Source organism: Meles meles, chromosome 12, assembly GCF_922984935.1.
Source record: "Meles meles chromosome 12, mMelMel3.1 paternal haplotype, whole genome shotgun sequence".
Taxonomy (NCBI): domain Eukaryota; kingdom Metazoa; phylum Chordata; class Mammalia; order Carnivora; family Mustelidae; genus Meles; species Meles meles.
Window position 1 is genome coordinate 25,169,632 of NC_060077.1, and position 24,554 is coordinate 25,194,185.

The 24,554-nt window shown below is 43.1% G+C and overlaps 1 protein-coding gene across 4 annotated transcripts in view; it reads left to right on the top strand.

The window, feature by feature from the left end:
- Nucleotides 1–24,554, top strand: part of NF2 (NF2, moesin-ezrin-radixin like (MERLIN) tumor suppressor) — a 79,672-nt gene that overhangs the window by 24,069 nt on the left and 31,049 nt on the right. For 3 of the 4 annotated variants that reach the window (XM_046024738.1, XM_046024737.1, XM_046024740.1), the window contains exons 2-8: nt 2,776–2,901; nt 5,062–5,184; nt 7,239–7,322; nt 16,826–16,894; nt 17,672–17,754; nt 19,607–19,682; nt 23,527–23,661. In XM_046024738.1, the coding sequence (XP_045880694.1) occupies nt 2,776–2,901; nt 5,062–5,184; nt 7,239–7,322; nt 16,826–16,894; nt 17,672–17,754; nt 19,607–19,682; nt 23,527–23,661 (696 nt within the window). The remainder of the gene's footprint in view (nt 1–2,775; nt 2,902–5,061; nt 5,185–7,238; nt 7,323–16,825; nt 16,895–17,671; nt 17,755–19,606; nt 19,683–23,526; nt 23,662–24,554) is intronic. The other variant, XM_046024739.1, reaches the window with a different exon arrangement.

The following is a 24,554-nucleotide window of genomic DNA, read 5'->3' on the forward strand; positions in this document are numbered from 1 at the left end:
GAGGCTTTAAATCATATTGAGCTGTAAAGAAGCAATATCGGGCTCTTCCAAGAATGGGTTTGGTTTCAGGGCAGGAGAAGAGTTTACGACATGAGTTTCTTTTTTCTTTTTTTTTTTAATTTTTTATTTTATTTTATTTGACAGACAGAAATCACAACTAGGCAGAGAGGCAGGCAGAGAGAGAGGAGGAAGCAGGCTCCCTGCGGAGCAGAGAGCCCGATGTGGAGCTCGATCCCAGGACCCTGGGATCATGACCTGAGCCGAAGGCAGAGGCTTTAACCCACTGAGCCACCCAGGCGCCCCTACGACATGAGTTTCTTACTGGAAAAGGTGGTTAAGGAGTGCAGGTGGAGACCCCTCAGATCAGGCAGAGAGGCTACTGAGGAACTGAGGGGTTGCCCACCTTAGATCACCAGAGAGAAGACTAGTGTCTGACTCAGAAAGCTGTCGAAGAATCTGTTACTCAGTTTCCTTATTTACAATTAAAGGGAAGGGTTTAACAGTAAGTAATTGCTCTGGCTCACATCTGACTCTGGCATTCTGTGATCCTTAGAGTCAAAGTTAAGAATCTAAATAGGGCATTCTGAATTGGTGGGAGAATTTCCCACGCCCCTACTCACTATTGGAAGCTTCTTGAGAACAAAGACATTGTCTCTTTGCATTTGGCAGGGATTGTTTTGCATTTTAAAAACAAAGAAGTAGAAAGGAATACAGGAAAACTGCATTCATATGATATTATGTTTGAGAATTTAAGCTCCCCCAAAGTCAAGAAACTCACTCACTCATCCTCTTCACAGCCTTGGTTGAGATGCACTGCTCATCCTGCTTGCAGACGGACGGCCCCTCCGCGGCCTTGGGCCCCCGCTGTGGCTGTGAGTTATGGCAGCCTGGGAATCGATGCCATGAGCTTCCTGGCCCTTGGGTGTTCAACTTCTCCAAGTTAATGTCTGTTCTTTAGCATTACATTATCTTGTAGAAAGGTAGTCATTTGTAATTTATGTACTATGTACTGGCTTAAAATAGAGACAAGAGGATAATCAGCATCCCGAAGCTTCTAGTTTTCCAAAGTAACATTTCTTCAGTGAAGTCTGCCTGTAGGAATTAAAACCTGCAGTGAATTAAAAAACCCTTTGTGCTATTATCAGACTGGAGAAACGGGTGTGCCGACATTTAGGGAGCCTTGCAGGAGATCATCTTTTTTTTTTTTTTTTAACATAGAACTTGTCATTTTATTTTATTCTACTCAAAATCATTTCTAAATACCTCAACCTTTGTAGTGTTCCAGGGGCCTCACCGAAGTCACAGAGAGCTGATGGGGCGGAGCTGGAAGGGCAGACAGGAGAAATGGCTCCAGTGAAGGACAAAAGCCAATTCATATCTCAGCCACTTGTCTGCTGCGGTTTTGGTGCCCTTCCATCTAGCTTGCTACTTTGCTCTTTGTAAACACAGAGAAGGGATGGGCTTTCCTGTTGAGTACCTCATAGAGAACACACTGTTCATTCATATATTAAAAATAGAAGGCCTACTTGAAAAATCCTCTGTACAATCAGGTTTTAGCAAAAGCCAATCCGGTATCAGAGGTCTAACTTACTTTTTCCTTTTGCTTTTATAACCTGTCTCTAACCCCTAGATTTTCTCCCAGTCCTTTTCATTATGCATCTTCCGTGTGCCAGGACATTGGGAGATTTCTAATGAGGGCAGAAGGACAGATGCTTCTGCACCCGAGTGGTCTTGCCCTTCCGGTGTCTGGCGACTTTGCATTTGAATCCCCAAATTATTCTTACTGTGACCTCCATCTCTGGGATGTGTCTCGTGTGCTCACAGCTGCACTGGGTATATATCCGAATGTCCACCAGATGGAGGGGGCCGGAATGGAGCTGGGGGCCCAGGGGCGAGCCTGGGGCTAGTGTGGGAACATCCTGCCTGATTAACTTGGAAACCACAAGGTGGCAACATTTACCAAGACGGCTGGGCATTTTCCTCTCTTAATAAGATGTTGAACTTGCTTTTCCATTTTCTCAGCTTGAAGCTTGCTTTAGGTCCTTTTGAAAGTGAAGCTGTAGGGTAAGCTTGCTGCAGAATATTGGTGTCTGTTCATCCCCCGAGTTTAAATACCAAGAGTCTGAAATTGCTCTGTGTGACTGTGGCTGAGTCCCCTCTCCTTTAGCCTCAGTTCTGCATTGGGTTAGGAGAGACCTGTGGTCTGGCTGACTGGTCACTAATGGTTCTTTTTGTGCATGATTTAGGACTTCAGTTACCATTTCCTCTCCTCTGTTGCTTTTTTAAAAAAACTTGCAGGAAGTCTAGTCTTTAAAACAAAACAAAAAACCTGATAGCTTTTTATCAAAGGACAGTGTCATGATTTTAAAAGAAAAAAAAAATCAACGACAGAGTCTCAAAGAAATTAATGACCTAGAAGCTAGCCATCTCCCTGGGTTAACTCAAGAGGCTGGACTCTCCTAAATGAAGGTGCTTATTTACCAGCTTTCCTAAATTAGCAGCTTTGGGGATATTAAGATCTATAAGGAACTGTCCAAGGGAGGTATTGTGTATGCTTTGCAGTGATTAAGCCATTAAGCTCTAATTGGTATTTTCCCCACTCATGGTTTATGTAGGAAGCTTTAAAATTATTGAGGGATTCTGCTGTGCTCGTCTTAGTGTCATCCCCATGTTTTGGAACCTGAGAGCAGGGAGCGCAGAGAAAAAAGGTTTTTGCTCAAGTGGATTATGACTTTTGCTCACAACACCCTCCCTTTTGGTCTGTTACATTTCCAGATGAAGTGGAAAGGGAAGGACCTCTTCGACTTGGTATGCCGGACCCTGGGGCTTCGGGAAACTTGGTTTTTTGGACTGCAGTACACCATCAAGGACACCGTGGCCTGGCTCAAAATGGACAAGAAGGTTGGGCTGGAACTTGATGAGACCAGTGAGGCTGGTGTGTGCTCTGGTTTTTCCCTGAGCATGTGCCTAGCTTCTTTGCTCATCATGGGGCCTAGGGACACCCAGTAGAGAAGGGGGCAAGTCCTAAAGTAAGTCATGTAGAAAACAGGTCCCCGAGACGCCACAGGCTTTCTGCTCCCCACACACTCTCTTACGCCCGCAGAACCAACCAGGAGGAAACTGTTGCCCTCCCTGGCTTCTTTACTCATCATCACTAAAGCTTCTGGCTTTATGCCGTTCAATTTATTGAACCACTACTCAGGCTTTATTTTATTTATTTTTTTTTATATTTTATTTATTTGACAGAGAGAGATCACAGCTAGGCAGAGAGGCAGACAGAGAGAGAGGAGGAAGCAGGCTCCCTGCAGAGCAGAGAGCCCGATGTGGGGCTCGATCCCAGGACCCTGGGATCATGACCTGAGCCGAAGGCAGAGGCTTAACCCGCTGAGCCACCCAGGCGCCCCATCAGGCTTTATGAATAAAATTACTATGATATTATCCTGTTTTTGTTTTTTTTTTTTAATAGTTTATATCCTTGAAAGGTTTGCTTGGGACTCATGTTCTTTAGGGAATGTTTTTAAGTCTTTGAGAAATACTGTGGCCCAACTCAATTTAGTCATTCACATGATCTAAGGAATAGAGAGTGCCCTGGTTCCTGTGGTGAAGAAAGAATATCCATTTTTTCTTTATGATTCTCTGAGGCTTCTAAGGCTTGAAAGACAAGTTGGAGCTCCCAGCAGTTCTAATGTGGCTTAGAAACGGATACTGCCTGGGAATAGGGAATTGTTGCTGTCTGTGTGGATTCACATGTGCACACGGAGGCACACTTACCTACTTACCTGCCTACCTAGCCAGGAAGATATTTGGGAACGGGGCCATTTGTTTTTGTTAGTAGCCACTAAAAGACCCCTCTCAAAGTAAGTCAGTGTCTAATCCTTACCCCAAATGTTACCATCTGCAATTGATTTTTATCATCCGCTGCATGGCATGATAGACAATGAATGCCTCCTGTTTTGTTTTTTTTTTTTTTACAAGTTTGACTCTAAGCTCAAATGTTCAAATTGTGTTTCCATATGTACACAGTAATCTGAATCTTCATGTTGGACTCTCCGCTGGTTATAAATTTCATATGGCAATTGCCAACGATCATAAACATGAGAGTGCCACCATGTGCCAATGTCAGCGTGTCCTAGATCTGGTTTATTGTGGGTCTCTTGGACATTGCCCCCTGGAATTTGGGTAGGGGCACGAAGAACTACCTAACTAAGACAGCAGAATTTTCTGTATGTTTTTGTGATTCTTTCGCAAAGTAAATTTTAAATCATACCTGAGTGTTGGCCAAATGGATATTAGATTGGGGGCATCAGGAGCCGTGGAACCTTGCTGCTCAAAGGAAATAAATTATGACACATGTTAATGGAGCCTTGTAGCCTGTCACATGGCATGTTTATGTCCTGAAATGAAATTCATTCTGGAGAGCAGATGGTTCAGGCTTTTCAGTGGGTGGATGAAATTGTTGGAAGATTAAAGGCAGCATGGTTTACTGACTGTGCTCAAGTATTTTGTAGGGCATCTCTAGAGGTTCCTTGAAGCAAAGGGTTGCCACCATGGACACATTTGTGTTTTGTTGCTCACTTAATGTTTAGGGGATTTCACAAAGATAAGGTCCATCATCTCTAAGCTCCCTCCCAATATGGACCTAAACATTGGGGGTTGGCAGCAAGAAAAAAGAAAAAAGGAAGATTCCACAAGTTTAGAAAATTTTAAAAAAACTACAGCCTACTGTAAAGGATAGTGCCCAAGACCTTTGAGCTAAAAATTTCTAGTTTTTAACTATCTCTGTGGCCTTGAGAACATCTGTGCCTTAATAATCTCAGTTCCACTCACCCCTTGGGGATATTGATTAATTTGGTTCAGAAACGCCATGGGTGGTGAACGTTCCCCCTTGTTACAGATGGCTTTGTGAACGGTTCAAACCGTAAGATCATAACCTTTGGGAAATGTGATGAATTTAGAGAGGGAAAAATATTTATATGCTCCCTGCAAAAGGCTCTTTGGTGGTGGCAGGGGAGGAACAGGAGCCAACATAGCTTGTTCTGCCTTCGCTCTGTAACTGCACAGGTACTGGATCATGATGTTTCAAAGGAAGAGCCGGTCACTTTTCACTTCCTGGCCAAATTTTATCCTGAGAATGCAGAGGAGGAGCTGGTTCAGGAGATCACGCAGCATCTCTTCTTCTTGCAGGTACACAAGTGCATGCTAGCCCTGCTCATTCTGTGAGAACTCCCCCAGGCCTGGTCTCCAGGGCAGCCTGGATGGCCCCCTCAGAGTTGACCACAGACGCCTTTGCGGTGTGAAAATGTTCTCCCTCTGGGAAGTCAGTCTGTTTGGTTCTGTAGTGAGGGGGAAGAGTCGTCAGGCTAGAGCTAAGCTCGAGTGATGTGGATGGGTGTCAGAGGAGATGGCAAAACCGTGGTGACATGGGAAGGGGTACTTGACCGGAAGCCTCTTTGAGGATGGATCCTCTTTTCTTGTCACTGAATGGAAAGTACCTAGGAATGACAAAGGAAGTCCAAAGAGAGGGTCTTAGTAGTTCTTCCGCAAGTTTGAAATCTGCTGTCATTGAAACAGGACTTCACAATGCCAGTAAGTTGGAGTTTAACTCCATGTGGCTAATCCCACACATTGGAACTTCAAACACTGTGCTTCATGCTGCCCATTATCTATAAATGTCTTATTCGTCTCCCGCTCCTTCATTAGAGTGTAAGCCCCTTACAGGCAAGGCTCACCGAATGCCCAGTGGGCATTCCAGAAGTAACCGCTCAACCGAATTGAAGAAAGGCTGAGCTCTGTAATTGTGGGTTCAAAGACTGCTAGTTGGCCGTTGGGGGCACAGTGATTGGGGGTTAGTGGGAGGATGAAAACCCTGTCAGTTTTGCTGGTGTTCTTACTGCTTGATCAGAGCGCTGCCCCGGTTTCATGGATAGTTGTAGTGATTGACGCTGGAGTTGCCCGTGTGCCCAAAGGTGCCTGCTGTCAGTAACGGAGAAGACTGCCCGGGGCGTTAGTTACGTGACTTCCCAAAGTGGATGTATGTGTGTTGTGACAGAGTCCTCGTATAATTAGTTTGAGCCTCGGATTGTTACGTCCAGTAAATATTAAGTTAAAGGTAGTAAAACCCCCAAATAATTTATTTTGCCAAAAAAAAAAGCCCAAGTGCATATATACTTACATATACACACATATATGCGTACATCCCTGTCCCTGACATTTTCCTTCAAAGGGATAGCCTTGCAGTTTTTCTGTAGTGTGGATTTTTTCCCCCTTTGAAAAGAAACCAAGGGGTTAGAAAGTTGCACTGCTTTGACTAAAACCACATAGGGATCTCCTAGGCCCCAGAACACGCTAGTGTTGCAGAGATGGTTTTCTTATTTGTGCTTCCTTAGAAGCAGTGCCCATCCCGCATGTGACTTAGGCTTAATTTTCCCTCATACTGAAAAACTGGAGTGTTTTTGTGGCTGAGCAAAGCAAAATTTACTACTCTTAGGAATCTGATGACTGTTGACATCTGTGACAAGGAAGTTGGCTTTCCTGTTGTGTTTATTTCACTGTGCCCCCACTTGGTGAGGCTCTCATTGCCTCTGTGTCTGGAACATCACACACTGCCCCATTCTAAGAAGTTAAATGCAATGAGATATGTTAATTCGACATTATAGCTTAAGAATTATATTTCCTGGACCTCACATGTACTTAAAAGTTTAATCAATCAAACTTTATTGCTTCCTTTTTCCTTAGATCAGGCATTTTGAATGTGATAGACTCTCCCCCCCCCACCCCCGCAGTCATAACTCAGTGGCCTTGCTGACTTTTCTCTTATGTTAAGACTTTAAAGTAGACTCCATTTCCTTCAGTGCTGTGTGCGCTCAGCAGGGGCCGAGGCCACAATCACCACCAGACCTGCTCCTCACACTTCCCGAATTCACAGCTCCCCTCTGTCATAGTCCAGAGATCAGTCTCTGTTTTAACCACAGAAAAGTGTTTTTCCTCTTCAGCATTTGATCAGGAACAGAAGAGATAAGGGTTTTTCTTATGCGTAGTCATCTTACCAATAGCTTCTCAGTCCCTGAACTCCCAACCTGTCTGCAGCAATAAAAAAAAATTGTACCCTTTGTCAGAAAATCATTAACAGGCTGGGTTGGCAGCCCTCGTTAGAACACCCTGCAGCCATCTGCCGTGACCAGCATGCACAGCTCACTTCCGCGCACACAGTGTCATGTCTCCCTTGTTGCCCCTTTTAGGTAAAGAAGCAGATTTTAGATGAAAAGATCTACTGCCCTCCCGAGGCTTCTGTGCTCCTGGCTTCTTACGCCGTCCAGGCCAAGGTAGGCTCGAAGAAGGCAAGTGCCTCCCTCCTTGGCATTAATGTGTGTCACGGGAATCACTGCTGTCTTTTGTTTCTTTGGGTTTTCTAGGCTTCAGAGAAACTTTCCCCAGGAGGGAGAGGTTTAGGACTTGTGGTTTGGGGGAAAGGAAACCATTATCCCTGTCCCAGATTCTGTGTAATTTTGTGAGAATTCTGGGGACTTGTCTGTCTGTGTAATCTCATTATGCACATGTGGTTAATTATAGTCACAGGACTTTTTATTAACCAGGGAAAAAGAACTTATGGTTTCCAGTTCGGGCCCCACTATAGCCTTTAGGTCAGAAAGGCCCCAAACTCATCTTTCGAGGACCAGCCACCCTGTATGCGGGAACCACACTAATGCCTAGAGAATGCCCTCCTTCATCGGTCCCTGACGGGCATGCTTGCTTGGCTGGGTACGGCAGGCCCCTTGATGCTCTGAGCCCAGTGGAGCTGCCGGGGTATCATTCACAGAGAAGAAGTCACCACGGATTGGGAGTTGTGGTGAAGGATCACACCGCTCTTGTGTTTTATCCTCTCTGTTTTCATAAGACCGACTCCAAGAAAAAGACCAACTACAGGGTCAGTCAGGGGTGCTTCACGTCCCTCAGGTACCCCTTGTATTTGGTTCTGCTGCTTCCTGCCTCCCACGGCAGCATAAGGAAAGGTCCCCAGAATTGGGGCACTTTCATTACTTTTGTGATTTTGCATAATCTTGTCCATTTTTATTTTCCTTTTTTGTTAGAGGTGTCCACAAAGCCATTTCCCTGTGACGTTATAAAAATTAGTAAGACACTCTTAACTTCTTAGCCCACTTTTTTGGGGTAGCTTAATAAAATTTCAGATCAAAGCCAGGAAATGACTGGCCTGTCATTTGGGGGGAAAAAAGTCTGTTCATGCTGGTTAGACTAACAGAAGCACCAGAATCAATTCAATGATTTGATGACTCGTCTAATATTTGCTGAGTATTCATCGGGCCTGTGGAGGGATTGTTGACTCTGTCACAGATACAGACACAAAAGCGAGTATCTGCTCTTAGCAATTTGCCCAAGGTCATTTGGACAATCTTGGGTAAAGCTAAGGGCAGAATTCATGGCTTTGGGATTGTGTTTTGTGCCTCCCCTATTCTGCTGCCCAGAAAAATGAGTAATTGAAAAAACAGAAAATGGGCCTTGATTCAACTAAAACATATGCTTCCTTTTATGCTTTGATTAAGAATATTAATAACAGGAAAAATGTGTCCTTTCAATCAGTATTGCCCTGACAGTGATGAAGCAGTCATTGTCACTCTCATCAAATCCGAGCACTTCCTGGCCCAGAACCGAGTTCCTTTTTAGCACGCTTTCTCCCCAGCTGAGAGGAGACCCAAACTCCCAAGGACATTACCTCTCTTTGAAGGGCTTCAGCCTCAAAGGCTACATTTCCTTTGCATGGATTTTGGGCCACAAATTCAAAGGCCACCTGTGGAAAAAAATAACTTTTCAGGGAACCAGCAGATGTTTGCTTAAACAGATTTCACTGTAGGAAAGCCCTACTAATTTGGATCCTACTAATTTAGAGATGAAAGTGATTCACAGACAGCATATGTGGTTCATATGGAGGAGGATGTTCTGTTTTTTCCGGTGTAAATTTTCAGGATCTTACAAATAAAGGTAATCTATGGCTTCTGCAAAAGATTATTATAGCTTGCTTCCGGTTTCTAGGACTGTTGGTTAATATTACAAAGGTGCCTCTGATTACAGTATTAATATGATCTGACGCACCTGTAATGTTTTACAGTTTTACAGAGTGTTACACATGAATATTTCGTGCAGTACTCAGCGTAGTCTTTTCCATGAGCCGCAGCTTGAGACTATTATGCCCGTTTTGCAGATGAGGAATTGAAGGCTCAGAAAGGATTAGTAATTTGTCTAATGTCATAATACTTTATGTTAATTCCTTTTTAATGGAATTTATAGCCCACTTATTGATGGACAGGATTTGAAGCAGAACGGAATGTGAGAGTGGAGCCAGGATGAGAACCCTAACATCCGGGTTGCCTAACTCAGCACTCGGCTCTTGCCTCCCTGTGTAGCGTGTGAGGGAGGTCTCTGGGAAGCACGCACTGCCTCGTACCAAATTCCAGATTCATTTATAGGGTCACATAAGTCCAAACTTTTCAGCAAACCATACTGGTTTCCTTCCATCATATTCAGTTTGTTTTCTTCCACAACCTTTCTGAAACAGAAAGGAACTTTAGAAGTGTGGTTGCGGAAAGGGAATCGGGCTCATTAACACATGGAATGTAATTATGCACAAATGTATTCATTATAGTATTTCAGCTGTTCGAATGATATAGACACAGCTAATTCCAAGGCATAAAGAAACAATTACCCTCAAAGTATAAATACAAATATTAATCGCATGGCTCAGTTAACAAGAACCGTATTTCTTGGTTAGAGTTTGAGTTACGTTTGAATATTTGAATCAAAAGTCTGAGCTGGATTTTGTTGGGTTTTTTGGTTTTTGGTTTTTGGGGGGTTTTTTTGGGGTCCAGTCACATGACACAGCAAACCATCTTGCAGTGTTTTAAGCCACCTGTTGGATTTTGGTGTTTGAAATGTTTTCTTATTAAAAATGACTTTGGGAGAGAGTTCTGTGTAGCGCTGGCCTGTAGACTCCTAGGGTTCAGAGAGAGAAATGAATGGTGGGAGAAGAGGCTTAGTGTTTCTTGGTACTCCTTGATGCCAGTTAGGGACAGAGTGCCAAAAGGCAATTAAGCAGTTGGGTATGGGGCACCTGTGGGGCTCAGTGGGTTAAGCCTTTGCCTTTGGCTCAGGTCATCGTCTCAGGGACCTGAGATGAAGCCCCACAACAGGCTGTCCGCTGAACAGGGAGCCTGCTTCCCCCTCTCTCTCTGCCTGCCTCTCTGCCTACTTGTGATCTCTGTCTGTCAAATAAATAAATAAAATCTTAAAAAAAAAAAGTTGGGTAAATGTAAAGTATAGGTGAAGAGTGGCAAGAGTTGAGGCTGGAGAGGTCTATAAGGGGCCAGATCATAAAGTTTTATGATCAGGTCTTAACTTGATCATGTGGGTGGTGCAGAGCCAGTGAAGGGTTCATATTTTAGACAGACCCTTTGGTGGCTCTGTGAAGGACGGATTGGAGTGAGGCAGGTTTGGAAGGAGGGAGACCTGTTAGAAGGCTATATGGTGGTTGAACTGGTGAGAGGTTCTGGGGTCATACCTCACGCATTGTTCAGTTGGATGGGAGGACACCAACTTGAAAATATCCAGGACTTAAAAGTTGAATATAAATGATGCTATACTTTGCATATCCCTCCCCCCTTTTTTGGCTTATGCTTTTAGACATTGATTTTTTTCCCCACTCAACATTGATTTTGAGATGTATTATGTTGTATGTGTAGATGTACGTTGATCTTAATTGTTATGCGGTGGACATTGATGAGTAAACCTAAGTTACTGATCCATCCCCCCTTTAAGGAAGAGGTAGGTTTAGTTCCCCTTTTTCTCCCTATCATAAACAGTGCTTTACTGAAAATCTTTTTATATGAGTCCTTGTGTACATGTGCAAAAACTTTCTACGCTTAGGGTTGATTTCTACTAGCAGAATTGTGGCTGTATCCCTGAATATAAAGAACTCTTGAGTATATGAGAAAAAGATAGCAAAAAAGTGGGTACAAAGGGCATGCATAACAGGTACATTATAGAAGAGAATATGAGAATGGTCAGTAAATACAAAAAGATGTTCCATCTCACTGGTACTGAAGAAAAAGAAAAATTAAAAGCAACACTAACATACCATTTCAAACCCATAAGGTGGACAAGGATTTGTAAATAGGAGAGCAGCATTTGAGTTCATGTGCTGGTGGAAAAGGACTGTGAACTGGCATGACCGCTGTAGAGCGATGGATGCAGTAAGAACCCATCAGAAGAGGGGATACCCCATCTCCAAGTCCCTGAAATCCCACTTCTAGCTCTGGTTCTAATTCCTCGTCTACTCTAGAGGAACTCCCATACAGCTGTCGTTTTTACTGAAAACTATCAAAAGAGATCGTCCCACTTAATTTTTAAACTACCAAACAGTATTTCCTGAAAAGGAGGGACTGGATTATTTAAATGTCTCTTTATTAGGTAGATATGTAGGTTTGTTTTTCTTCCTATTATTTAAGTGAATGCAGCATACATCTTTGCATATGCGTCTTTGGGCACATATGAACAGTCTTTCTCTAGGATGAATACCAAGAAATGGCATAACTGGGCCGAAGGATAAGAACCTTTAAAATTTAAATAATGCCAAATGAAAGAAGCCAGACACAAAAGCCTGCCTATTGTGTGATTCCACTTCTATAAAATGTCCAGAATAGGCAAATCCATAGAGACAGAAAGTCGATTTACTGGTTGCTAGGGGCTGGAAGGAGGAGGAAATCAGGCTTAACTGCTAATGGGTATGGGATTTCTTTTTGGGGTGATAGAAATATTCTGTTATTAGAGTGGTGATGGTTGTATAGCATTTTGAATATCCTAAAACCCACTGAATTGTTTGCTTAAAATGGTTAATTTTGTGTATTTATCAGAATAAAAAACATTAAATATGTATGGCTAATTTGTCCTCGGAAAGTTTTGTCCTAATTTAACTTTTAACAACAGTATGTGAGAATGCTTGTTTTTCTACATCCTCATCAACAGTGGATACTATCAGTCTTACAAAATTTTTGCTAATCTGACAGAAAAAGAGTTTTTTGTGGTTTTTTTGGTGTTTTTTTTGAAGCATTTATTTCCTGATAACCATGTGGGCTGAGAATCTTTTCACAGATTTACTGGTGATTGTATTTCTTTCCTCTGTGCATCAAGTGTTTACAGTTTGCCCATTTTTATTCTGTAGTGTTTATCTTTTTCTAATTGATTTATAGGAGTGTCATATAGTATGGGTGTTAACCTTTTGTCTTTTCTTACACGTATCAGACTTGTCAATATTTTTGTGTTTTGAGTGATTTTAGAATGGTTTCACCAGCCGTTGTTATACACATGCCCTGTATTTTGTTCTGGTATTTTTATGGATTTTCATTTATAGGTTTGGACCTTTAATCCACCTGGAATTTAGTAGACTGGTGCGTGGGTAGGAATCTATTTACTCTGTGTATGTATTGATCAAATCTTAAAAGATTTGTGAAATCCTGTTCAGAGCATTTGGTCTGATTTTCCATGTATTTGGCAGAGGATAGTATTTCATAACCAGAAAGAGCCTCTGTTTAACCTAAGAATTCACTTCAAGAGCCCTTTATTTATTTATTTTTTTAAAAGATTTATTTATTTGACAGATAGAGATTACAAGTAGGCAGAGAGAGAGAGAGGAGGAAGCAGGTTCTGCGCTAAGCAGAGAGCCTGATGCGGGGCTCGATCCCAGGACCCTGGGATCATGACCTGAGCTGAAGGCAGAGGCTTTAACCCGCTGAGCCACCCAGGCGCCCCTTCAAGAGTCCTTTAAATGGTGAGCTCCCTTCTTGAATTTAAATTCAGTTGGTTTATATCAGGGGTGGATCCAGGTTTTGTGGGGCCTGACATTGATATAACTTAGGGGTCTTTTCAATGCAAGAATACCAAATTGTGAATATAAAATTAGGGTCAAGCCCACACAGGTGCAGAGACCTCAAACCCAAACTTCAGTAGTTTCAAAGTAAATTCACTCCTGGTTATGGGGTGCCTGGATGGCACAGTCGTGTCTGCCTTCCGCTCAGGTCATGATCCCAGGGTTCTGGGATTGAGCCCCACGTTGGGCTCCCTGCTCAGCAGGGAGTCTGCTTCTCCCTCTCCCACTCTCCGCTTGTGTTCCCTCTCTTACTGTGTCTCTCTCTGTCAAATAAATAAATAAAATATTTTAAGAAATAAATTAAAAATAAATAAATTCACTCCTGGTTGTTATCAGAATGTATCTGTACACTGAGGATGAGGAATAGCCATCTCCGTCTATGGAGTGGTATGACTTTCTTTTATATTAACCAACTGCCACCACTTAAGGATTTTCTCCTTCTTCTGTTTTTTAAAGAGACATTTGAGAACAGACACAAGCATCAAGGTGGCTTTAAAGTTTTAAGTGGAGTTAGTCCAGTGGCGGAAGTTCTTTAAGCAGGGTCTTTGCTGCCTTTGCATTGCTCAGATGTGCAACATTTGATCACTGAAGTAGCTGGGAGCTCAGTATGATAATGTGGGTCGTTAATCTTGTAAGCCTTTGAAACCTGAATTTACAACTTTAACTTTGCATATCTGCTTACTTCTGCATTTAGAGTTTGGTCAGCACCATGAAGAGGTTTGCAAATGCAACTAACAAGGGCTTGCGTCAGCATCCTACCCCTTCAGAAATCAGAGAGGCAAACAGTGACCAATGTCATAAATAATGCAGAGGGTAACACTAGTACATTTACATGAGCCAGGCAGTATGGAAAATGCTTCTCCAGATCATCTTCATCCTCGTCACCCTCTTATGAGGCAGCCACGCTTATGACCCTGGCTTTCCAAATGAGAAAGCTGAAGTTGAGAGAGAGGAATCCTTACTCTAGGCCTCAGAGGGATACCAGAGCAGCTCCCCATTCAAAATCCGCTAAGACTGACGCTCTTATGTGACAGATGAGGAAACAGACTCAGAGGTAATACAATCTGAGTTTTTGTCTTTTGATATCAGGTTGTATTGAGTGTTATGTGTCAAGCATATTTTCACAATTTTAATTTAATAATCGGTATTATTTCATTTAATCCCCCCCAAAGTCCTATAAGACAGATACTGTTATTATCCCCCATTTAACAGATGAGAAAACCGAGACACAAAAATTTCCAAGGTCCCAGCTGATAAATGGAAAAGCTGGGACTGAACCTTTCGAAGCCTGCTTCCAGAGTTAGGCTCCTACCTGTGTCCTGCAGCTCTGTCCCGAGAGAGTGCCCTTAAAACTCCATCTAGTTACTTAACTCATCACATCCCTCAGGCCTTTGGGAGATCAAGAGAGGCCAGGTTCCTTCAGGTTTTTTTAAATGACGTGCCTAGACAGGGGTACAGAAACTGTGGCATATTTTAAATATTTAAGTTTGGTAAATTAATTGGTTTAACACAAAAAATGATGTGGTACAGTTCTGCTATTTGAAAGATAATGATGAGATTCTTTTTTTTTTTTCATTTTTTTAAAAATTTCTTTTCAGTGTAACAGTATTCATTGTTTTTGCTTTTGTTTTTTTGTTTGTTTGTTTTGTTTTTAAGATTTTATTTATTGGGCGCCTGGGTGGCTCAGTTGGTTAAGCAACTGCCTTCCGCTCAGGTCATGATCCTGGAGTCCCGGGATCGAGTCCCACGTCGGGCTCCCAGTTCCAAGGGGAGTCTACTTCTCCCTCTGATCTTCCCCCTCTCATACTCTCTCTCATTCTCTGTCTCTCAAATAAATAAATAAAATCTTTAAAAAATATATTTTATTTATTTATTTGACAGACAAAGATCACAAGTAGGCAGAGAGGCAGGCAGAAAGAGAGGAGGAAGCAGGCTCCCCAAGGAGCAGAGAGCCCGACGTAGGGCTCGATTCCAGGACTCTGGGATCATGACCTGAGCCAAAGGCAGAGGCTTTAACCCACTGAGCCACCCAGGTGCCCCATAGATTCTTTTTTTTTTTGTTTTTTTAAGATTTTATTTATCTATTTGACAGAAAGAGACACGGTGAGAGAGGGAACACAAACAAGGGGAGTGGGAGAGAGAGAAGCAGGCCCCCCGCTGAGCAGGGAGCCGGACGCGGGGCTCAATCTCAGGACCCTGGGACCACGACCTGAGCCGAAGGCAGATGCCCAACCCACTGAGCCACCCAGGCGCCCCCCCCATCCGCTTTTTTTTTTTTTTAAAGATTTTATTTATTTATTTGACAGAGAGAGAGATCACAAGTAGGTAGAGAGGCAGGCAGAGAGAGAGGAGGAAGCAGGCTCGCCGCGGAGCAGAGAACCCGACGCGGGGCTCGATCCCAGGACCCCGAGATCACGACCCGAGCCGAAGGCAGCGGCTTAATCCACTGAGCCACCCAGGCGCCCCCCCCATCCGCTTCTTTTTTTTTTTTTTTTTATAGAATAATACACTTTACATTATAACTATCCTGTTCACACATTAGCACTATGTAGTTTCAAGCAGAGATGAAATTCTTTTTTTATTATTATTATTTTTTAAACATTTTATTGATTTATTTGACAGAGTAGTAGGCAGTAGTAGGCAGAGACAGAGAGAGAGAGGGAGAAGCAGGATCCCTGCCGAGCAGAGAGCCCAATGTGGGGCTCGATCCCAGGACCCCGGGATCATGACCTGAGCCGAAGGCGGAGGCTTTAACCCACTGAGCCACCCAGGCGCCCCCCCCATCCGCTTCTTAAAGAACGTTAAATTCACAGTGCTTTTTAAGCAGGGTGGTGTGGGAATGAGGCACAGTTTAAAGTTGCTGATAAACGTTGTTCTATCCCAAGAGATAAGCTTTGATTTTACATTTATATGTTTATAATTTCTTCTAAAAAATGGCTTTATTTTGGGGGGTGCCTGGGAAGCTAAGTTGGTTAAGTGTCTGACTCTTCATTTTGGCTCCGGTCATGGTCTCAGGGTTGTGAGCCTGAGCCCTGTGTTGGGCTCAGTGCTAGGTATGGAGTCTGCCTAAGATTCCCTGCTCCCCACCCCCACTGCAAGCTCATGCACACTCCCTCACTCTGAAAAAAAAAATAGAGAGCTAAAGATGCCTTCGTTTTTTATTATTTCCTGGTCAGACTTAAGTTTCTCGGAAAGAGAGGGATATTTTTTCTAAAATCAGAAAGCGAATTTCTGAGTTATTATCCCTAAATGGTGGGTACCTTCAAATACAGGGCCCGTTTCTGGCCCCAGTAGTGACTTGCTCTGTAGCTTTGGGAAAATCAGTTAACATTTGACTCCTTAAACCTTTGACTTGTTTCTTTGTCTTTGCAATGGGAATGACAACGTTGGCATCAGATTTCTCTAAAGCACTTTTCAGAGCCTGAATGAAAGGTATTAAAACTATTGCCTGCATTATTATCAACTCCCAACCTAGCAATTGGCTCCAATTACCAGCCACTTAGAAGGATTTGTAGGTAAGACTCTTATCACACATTGCTAATTACAACTTTCACAGTTGTGTTTTGTTATTTCCTTTCAAAAGCTAATGTTTTGGCAGTGACTGCTTTCTTTGTGGGTTAGAAAACAGCTACATTTCCATACAAATGTCACATAAGCACATCACCCATCCATCCCTCGGGATTATGCAACTCTGTTCATAGATATAATCAGCTTTGTATTTTCATTCAAGGATAACAAACTAGCAAGGTTGAAATCTTGATTTGTCATTGGAACTGAATTGGAACAGAATTGCTCCCCAAGCCGGGAGGGGATAAGACATAGTCAAGCTCTTTTCAGAAATGGCAGTTGTCTCTAGAATCTCAATCGCTTGCCCTCCCTTTCTTCTCCTTCCAGTACGGTGACTACGACCCCTCTGTTCACAAGCGTGGATTTTTGGCCCAAGAGGAATTGCTTCCCAAAAGGGTAAGAAATCAATCCCCTGTTTGGGAAAACACAGCAGAGATGTGGTCTATGAAAAAGCTAACTGAGGGACTTGAAGGAATATTGTAAGTACACGGCGAAATCATTTAAATAAATATTTTGTAATCAGTCTTGAATAAAGAATGTAGAGTCTCTGTTCAGAATATTAAAAAGCAAAGGTTCATGGAGTCCATTTGCGGTTGCCAAAGCTAGCAGGGCCTTGAATGTGATTCCTGGGGAAGAGTGCAGCAGCTTGCCTTCCGCCCAGAGAGCTGAGCTGTTTGCAGAGGGGCAGAAGGGTTAAGATGAATTGAGGGATATTGTAGTTTTTAATCCTTGGTGCTGTTCATCTGGTTCATTAGCCACAGAAGCAGGCCTTCCCTCCCTTTGACTCCTCCCGATTTTATAGCCCTACTCATCTGTCTTGTGTAGTGAAGCCCTGCTTCTCACCTTTCTCTGACTTTCCCTGGTCCTTTGATGGCTTTCCTGCAGGAGGAGGCAGCAGCACACTCTGCTTGGCTGAGCTCCTCCCTCTGGGACATGCGGCCTGGGAAAGAGGGGCCTCAGCTGGGTGAGGGGTGCACCCTTCTAAGTTGTGACTCAAATTAAATGGTGCTTGTTTACACACCCACCCCTGCAATGTGACTGGGTCTTCCTGTATGCGGCTTTGTAATAAATAGCTTTGCTGTTCTGTAAAAATGATGCATAATTATAAAAATGGCAAACAATACCTAAACTTTTTTGTGTGTGGGTTTTTTATTTTGCTCTATTTTTTGGTAGGTAATAAATCTGTATCAAATGACTCCAGAAATGTGGGAGGAGAGAATTACAGCCTGGTACGCAGAGCACCGAGGACGAGCCAGGTGAGGCTGCTTCATTATCGGTTTACAGTTCCATATGGGCTTTTTTTTTTTTTTCTCAAAAGAACTACAAAATTAGGACATGCTTGTTGAACAAAAGGCAGTACCCGAGGTAGTTAGAAGGAAAAGGGAGACTGGGAGTAACTGGCCTTCAGTTTTGTGTGTGTCCTCCCTCTAGCGCATATGGTGTAAGATAGGCAGGAGCACAGCCTGTCCAGATGTACAGCCCCACTGCTTCCACTGGTGACTCAGTTTCATGTTAAGAATTAGAGTGTATGGATATCCCATAGCTTTTGTGTCTATTCCTCTACTGATGACATTTGCAGTAGCTATAGATTTTTGCTTCCTGCAGTATACAATCTAATATTGTTATATAATTAGATGAGTAGTTCAGAGGATACATTCTTTACAAGACTTGCTGAGTCAAAGGATGTGAGCATTTTGTGTTGACAGGTGCCACTAAATCGCCCTTGGTAAAGGTCGTACCTATCTACCTGCCTACCAGCAGTGGATGTGCGCGTCTCCCGCCCCCCCCCATTTCTCTTCCCAACACTCATTTTTATTAATCTAATTTTTGTAATCTAAAAGATGAGATAATATATCTTAAGTATTTGTTAGCATTTCCCTGATCACTGTAGGAATTGATTATCTTTTCATTAGCCTTTAAAATACTTTCCTCTTCTTCAAATCAACTTCCTAGTATGTATAGGGAAAAGTGGACAATACATAAACATACCACTCAGTGAATTATCACGAAGTGAAAACACTGTGTAACACCAGATGACAAGATAGCATATGATACCCCCCCACACCAGTCATAACTCCACATCCTTCCTCCCCAAAGCTAACCACTCTTCTGATCCCTAACTCCACAGAGTAGTGGTACCTGTTTTAAGCTTTACATGAATGCAGGGGGACGGCCTCTATTTTTTGTGTCTCTCTTCTTTTACTCATCATATTGTGAGATTCGGGTTTGTAGTATGTAACAGCAGTGAAATGTTCATTTTCATTGCTATGCAGAACTCCACTATATTAAAGCATGAATTGTCCACCCCACTGTTGATGGACCTTGAGGGTGTCAGACTGTCTCTTGGTTTTGCTGTTATAAATAGCAGCAAACAGTTTTTCAGAGTAATTGTACCAATTTACATCAGCAGTGTGTGTGATTTCTAGTTGCTCCATATGCTTGTCAACACTGTGTGTTCTCTCAGGTTGAATTTTTAAAAATTCATTTGAGAGCATTTTGAGACTGGAGAGAGGGAAGAGGCAAGGTCATTGGGAGATCCAGTTAAAATATTTCAATAGTGTATCTATTTGGGAGTTTTCTGCAAGTCATTGCTGCTTTAAGAGCTTACTTTAAATTTGACTCACAGCTTATAAGTAGGTGACGTGGCTTGAGTTTTACAGCCCAGATAGCTCTTGGCCTGACCTCTGACAACACCCAAAGAAATGAAATCAGGAAGCCTGCAGAGAGAATTGTTTCAATACCAAAACCTAGGTGAAGAAAGTTCACGATCAGATAAAGGAACAACTTAAATCACATCTGCATATACACATCCATTCGAGGGGAGAACATAACACCACGTGCTTTTCTTGAATCCTTGAGCCGGGTGTCATTATTTACCAAGGACAAAGCGTGAAATTGAAGCCAAGAGATGCTGTAATGAATCTGTTCTCTGGCTTTTATGGGGATGGGAAATTCTGCTTGACCTCGGTGTATTTCATAGACTCAGGGCTTGGAGGAGCCGTGTTGGTGTCTGCTCTGGGTGGCGTGTTCTGGCGTGCAGGTTGGTGTGCACCTGCCCTCTGTTTTCTCACTTAGCTCTGGTGACACTGTCTTTCGTTCTTCTCGCAGGGACGAAGCTGAAATGGAATATCTGAAGATAGCTCAGGACCTGGAGATGTACGGTGTGAACTACTTTGCAATCCGGGTGTGTTGAAGCCCCTTGGAGTTCCCTGTGTAGAAACAGAGACTGAATTAGAGGCAGACAGCTAAAGTGGGTTATTTCCTTATTCCAGAGTGACACTCTTTAATGGTTCAATGGAGGACAAGAGAGGAAGGGGAGAGGGTCTTACAGCCTCATTTTCTATTTCTGGACTTCAATTAGATCCTTGGTAATTAAGTGTCGGTTGAGCCCCCAGGGGGACCTGGGCCTGGTCCGGTGCTCAGCAGAAACCTGTTTGAATGCTCTGAGTGTAATGTTTGATTATTTCTGGCTCTGTGAGATCTGGCCCACAGGGAGCACCTGTAAATACTTTCTTCCTCCAGGGCACAAGGAGAGTAAAGCTGCTTTTATAAATTACTGATTTGTTTGAGTGGGACTCTCCTCACTAGCAGGCTAATTGGTTTTCTATTCCGACCATTAATAGTCCCACTGTCCTCTGGGAACCCACTGCTTCTGTACCAGAGGCTTCAGTTTTCAGTCCTGGCTGGGTGGGCCCCTTCAGCGTCTTTCTCCCAAGGTTCTGATGCTAGATGCAGGACCTACAAGCTCCCTCTAAAGGAATTCAGGCCATTGGCTCAGCCATTCCTTTACTGGTTCCAGACTGCAAATAAGTAGATGTTGAACAATCGTCCACAGTGGCTGGCCTGCTTCCCTCCCCGCCTGCCCTTCCTTCCTTCCTTTTTTCCTTCCTTTTTTTAGGGTGGGGAGGTGGGTGGGAGAGGGAGAGAGAATCTTAAGCAGACTCCATGACCAATGCAGAGACATGGGGTGGGGGGTTGGGGTGGGGTGGGGTAGGGTGGTGGTCCTTGATCTCAGGACGCAGAGATCATGACCTGAGCCAAAATCAGAAGTCAGATGCTTAACCAGCTGAGCCACCCAGGTGTCCCTGTGGTCCACCTTTCTCACTATAGTTATGGTTTGCTTTCCTTTTTTGGGTTGCAAAAATTTTGTATGAAGGGCACCTGGGTGGTGAAGTGGGTTAAGCATCTGCCTTCAGCTTAAGTCTTGATCCCAGAGTCCTGGGATTGAGCCCTCTATTGGGCTCCCTGCTCAGTCGGGAGCCTGCTTCTCCCTCTGCCTGCTGCTCCCCCTGCTTGTGTTCTCTCTGTCAAATAAATAAAATCTTTTAAAAAATTTTTGTATGAAATTTGAGTAAATTGTAATACATTTTAAATAATAGCTTTCTACCTGATTTGTTTTCCTTTTTTTTTTTTTTTTTAAAGATTTATTTATTTATTTATTTGACAGACAGGGATCACAACTGGGCAGAGAGAGGAGGAAGCAGGCTCCCTGCCGGGCAGAGAGCCCGACGTGGGGCTTGATCCCAGGACTCTGGGATCATGACCTGAGCCAAAGGCAGAGGCTTTAGCCCACTAAGCCACCCAGGTGCCCCTGATTTGTTTTCTAAATACAGACTTTTTAAAAACAGATTAGTTCATATAAAATTACATTGGCAAGTTTTGTTATTTCACATAGTAAGCAAGTGCCTAAAAGATTTTCGATAATAATACAAAAGGTTATTTTCTTAAATTTTACTAATTTCTATTTGCTAATTGTCTGGTTTATTTAAGGGCAGGCTAGTTTAACACATTTCTGTGGTTTTGGCAACATAACTCCTCTTGGCCCATATGTCCACCATCTAGATTTTAGAAAAGTAGTGTTTTACAGCCCTTAAAAAACAGTGTATTAGGAAATATTTCTACAGCAGTCAGACTAAAATACACAATTATGTGTGTGTTTTGTGTTACACTGTAGACATAGCCGATAGATATTTTAGTATCTTTTGTGTTCGAGTTCCTGTGATTTCACATCAGCTAAGGAACTTAAGTGCTTAAAACAATTGAAGAGACTGCTTGAGCCTTGCCTCTCTCTGTTTATTCTGTAGAAGTGTCAGGGGTCATGATAGGAATCAAAGGGTAGAACTTTTTTTTTTTTTAATAATTTGAACCAGGCACAAACATAATGAAATAGCTCCTTTTCCAAAATGTACTGTAGCACATGAAAGTACAAAGCCTCACTTATGTAAATGCAGTACTTTTAAGAGCTTTGCAGACTAAGAGGAATCTCTTTTAGGGTTTGGTAATAGCGCCTGACTTGAGGAGTGTTAGAAGGACTAAAAGATATATCTTAGAGTGCTCACTTGTCCACCTGACTCCTGCTCTTTGCTTGGTCCTTCTCATCACAGTCTGAGCACCTTCTTGGTTTGCAGACCTGTTTTGCTGTCCTTGAAACTGGTTCGATGTCCTAGTTGTCAGCAACGGGTTGGGCGCTTTAGGTCCTTGCGCAGGGAGCTTCCTTCCACCACCACACAAGGGACACACTACACAGCGTAGGTGACAGGGCCTCCAGCCTGAGGAGGTAGCCTCCAGGCCCATAGCTGGGTCAGTGACCTGAGGGTGAAGGGCACTTGTCCTCTGTCTACTCTGACTGCCAACCAATGTATATGCCAGCAGTTAAATTTTCGTAGAGTTTTATTGAGTATAATTTATTTTTTAAAGATTTATTTATTTATTAGGGAGAGAGCATGGTGGGAGGAGCAGAGGGAGAGGGAGAGAATCTCAAGCAGACTCCCCACTGAGCACAGAGCCCTACCTGTGCCTTGGTCCTAGGACCCTCAGATCATGAGCTGAGCCAAAACCAAGGGTCGGATGCTTAACTGACTGAGCCACCCAGGCACCCCAAGGTATCATTTATATACAATTCATTTTGGTATATTTTTTCCAACGTCCCATTATAAATAATTTCAAACATAAGAAAGTTGAATTTTACAGTGGATACCCATATATACCCACTTCTAAGTTCTTTAATTAATATTTACTATATTTGCTTTATCACACTGAGAATACATTTTAACATAAAACCCTTTGATCCCAGTTTTCTTTCTGGTGGGGCATCTGGGTGGCTCAGTTGGTTAGACATCCAACTCTTGATCTCAGCTCAGGTCTTGATCTCAGGGTCATGAGTTCAAGCCCCATGTTGGGCTCCACTTTGGGCATAGAGCCTACTTAAAAAAAAGAAGAAGAATTTTCTTTCTGGTAATACAACCACATTTTCTTTTAATGTAAGAGAGATTCGGTCCTATAGGTCTTTATTCTACATCTATGATAACCTGATGATAATAGTCTCCCCTGCGGATGCCTGAAACCGTGAATAGTACCAAACCCTATATATACTATGTTTTTTTCTTATATATGCATACCTGTGATAAGTTTAATTTATAAACTAGGCACAATGTAAGAAATTAACAATAACAATAAAAAACAGTTACAACAGTGTACTCTAATAAAAGTTATGTGAACGCTTTCTCTCTCTCTTAAAACATCTTACTGTACTACTCACCCTTCTTATGATGATGTGAGATGATAAAGTGTCTACATGATGAGATGAAGTGAGGTGACTCATTTAGGTGTTACAGTGTAGCATTAAGCTACTACCCACTTGACAGTAACTCAGAAGGAGAATCATCTGCCTCCAGACCTTGTAACCGAAACCATAGAAAGCCAAACCACAGATAAGGGGGCGGGGGACGACCGCTGTGTTTAACTGGAGGTAACAGTGCTTAGGTTGCTGCGAATAAAACCATCGAGCCAGTAACAGAAGCCCCCCGTGATCCCTCTCCGGGACACGAGGCATGAGAATGGTATTTTGTCTCTGCCTGCCCCAGTTCAGGAAGCTGGAGGCCCCCTGGGTTACACAGCAGCTGTGACTTCTGTTGGGACCTGTTGGAACTCGTCCCATATAATAGTGTGTGCCAGGTTCTTTGGGAAGTTGAATAAAATCTCAGACTTCCGCTGGAGCTGACGGTGGCTGCTCTTGATTGAATCTACAGAATAAAAAGGGCACCGAGTTGCTGCTTGGAGTGGATGCTCTGGGGCTTCACATCTATGACCCTGAGAATAGGCTGACCCCCAAGATCTCCTTCCCGTGGAATGAAATCCGAAACATCTCATACAGCGACAAGGAGGTAGGACGTGCTTCGCATGCAGACCTGCCCCAGCGCCACTCGCGGGCTTTCCCTGTCTCTCCTTCTCGCTGTAGCAGCCCCAGCCAGACTGCTCCTTGTTACCAGTAAAATCCTTTAATCCCCAGGCTTTGGGTTTGGGGTTGTTGTTTTCTGTTTAGAGAACAGTATCAGCATCCTTTATTCAAATGGCATCGCTAAACCCCTCCTGCTGACAAGAGGCTGGGGAGCTCAGCTTGTCCAGAAGAACCTCCAAAGAATAGTGAACAAACCAGAAAGTTATCTTTTCTTGTTATTTGCCTTGCTATTTCTAGTGAGAAATTCTCTGTGTATGTTTAAGTGTGGGGGACATTAAGTCCTCTCTCAGTGTCTAGTGCTTGACACATGTGGTGGGGATATCTATCTATCTTTCTATCTTATCTATCTATCTCTCCACCTGTCTATCTCTGTATGTGGCAGCAATGATACAAATAAGGCTATCAGAACTACTTGTGAAAATCTGAGAATAATTCAGTTCGAATAACTTGGCTGAACATGCTAAGTTAGAAGTCAGATATTTCAGTGCAGAATGGTGACCTTTCCCAAACACTGTAATCTTATGTTCATTTCTTCACTCGTTTGTTCTTTGTTAATTTTCAAGGAATTATCAAGCATCTGTTTTATGTTAGGTTTTGTAACAAAGATGTAGGAAATCCAGCCTCAGCCCTCAGGGACGTGAGAGCAAGGCCCTGACTGATGGTGCAGGTGATGGTGACCCAGTGCATTTCTGCTTTACCACTCACGGGTGCTCTCACCCCAACTCTGATTCCTTCTCCCAAAAACATGGAGCAAGATTAGGGGCTGGGTTTAGGGTGTCTGTGCTGTATCAGGGAGCGGAGCTGCAGAGGAATTAGGCA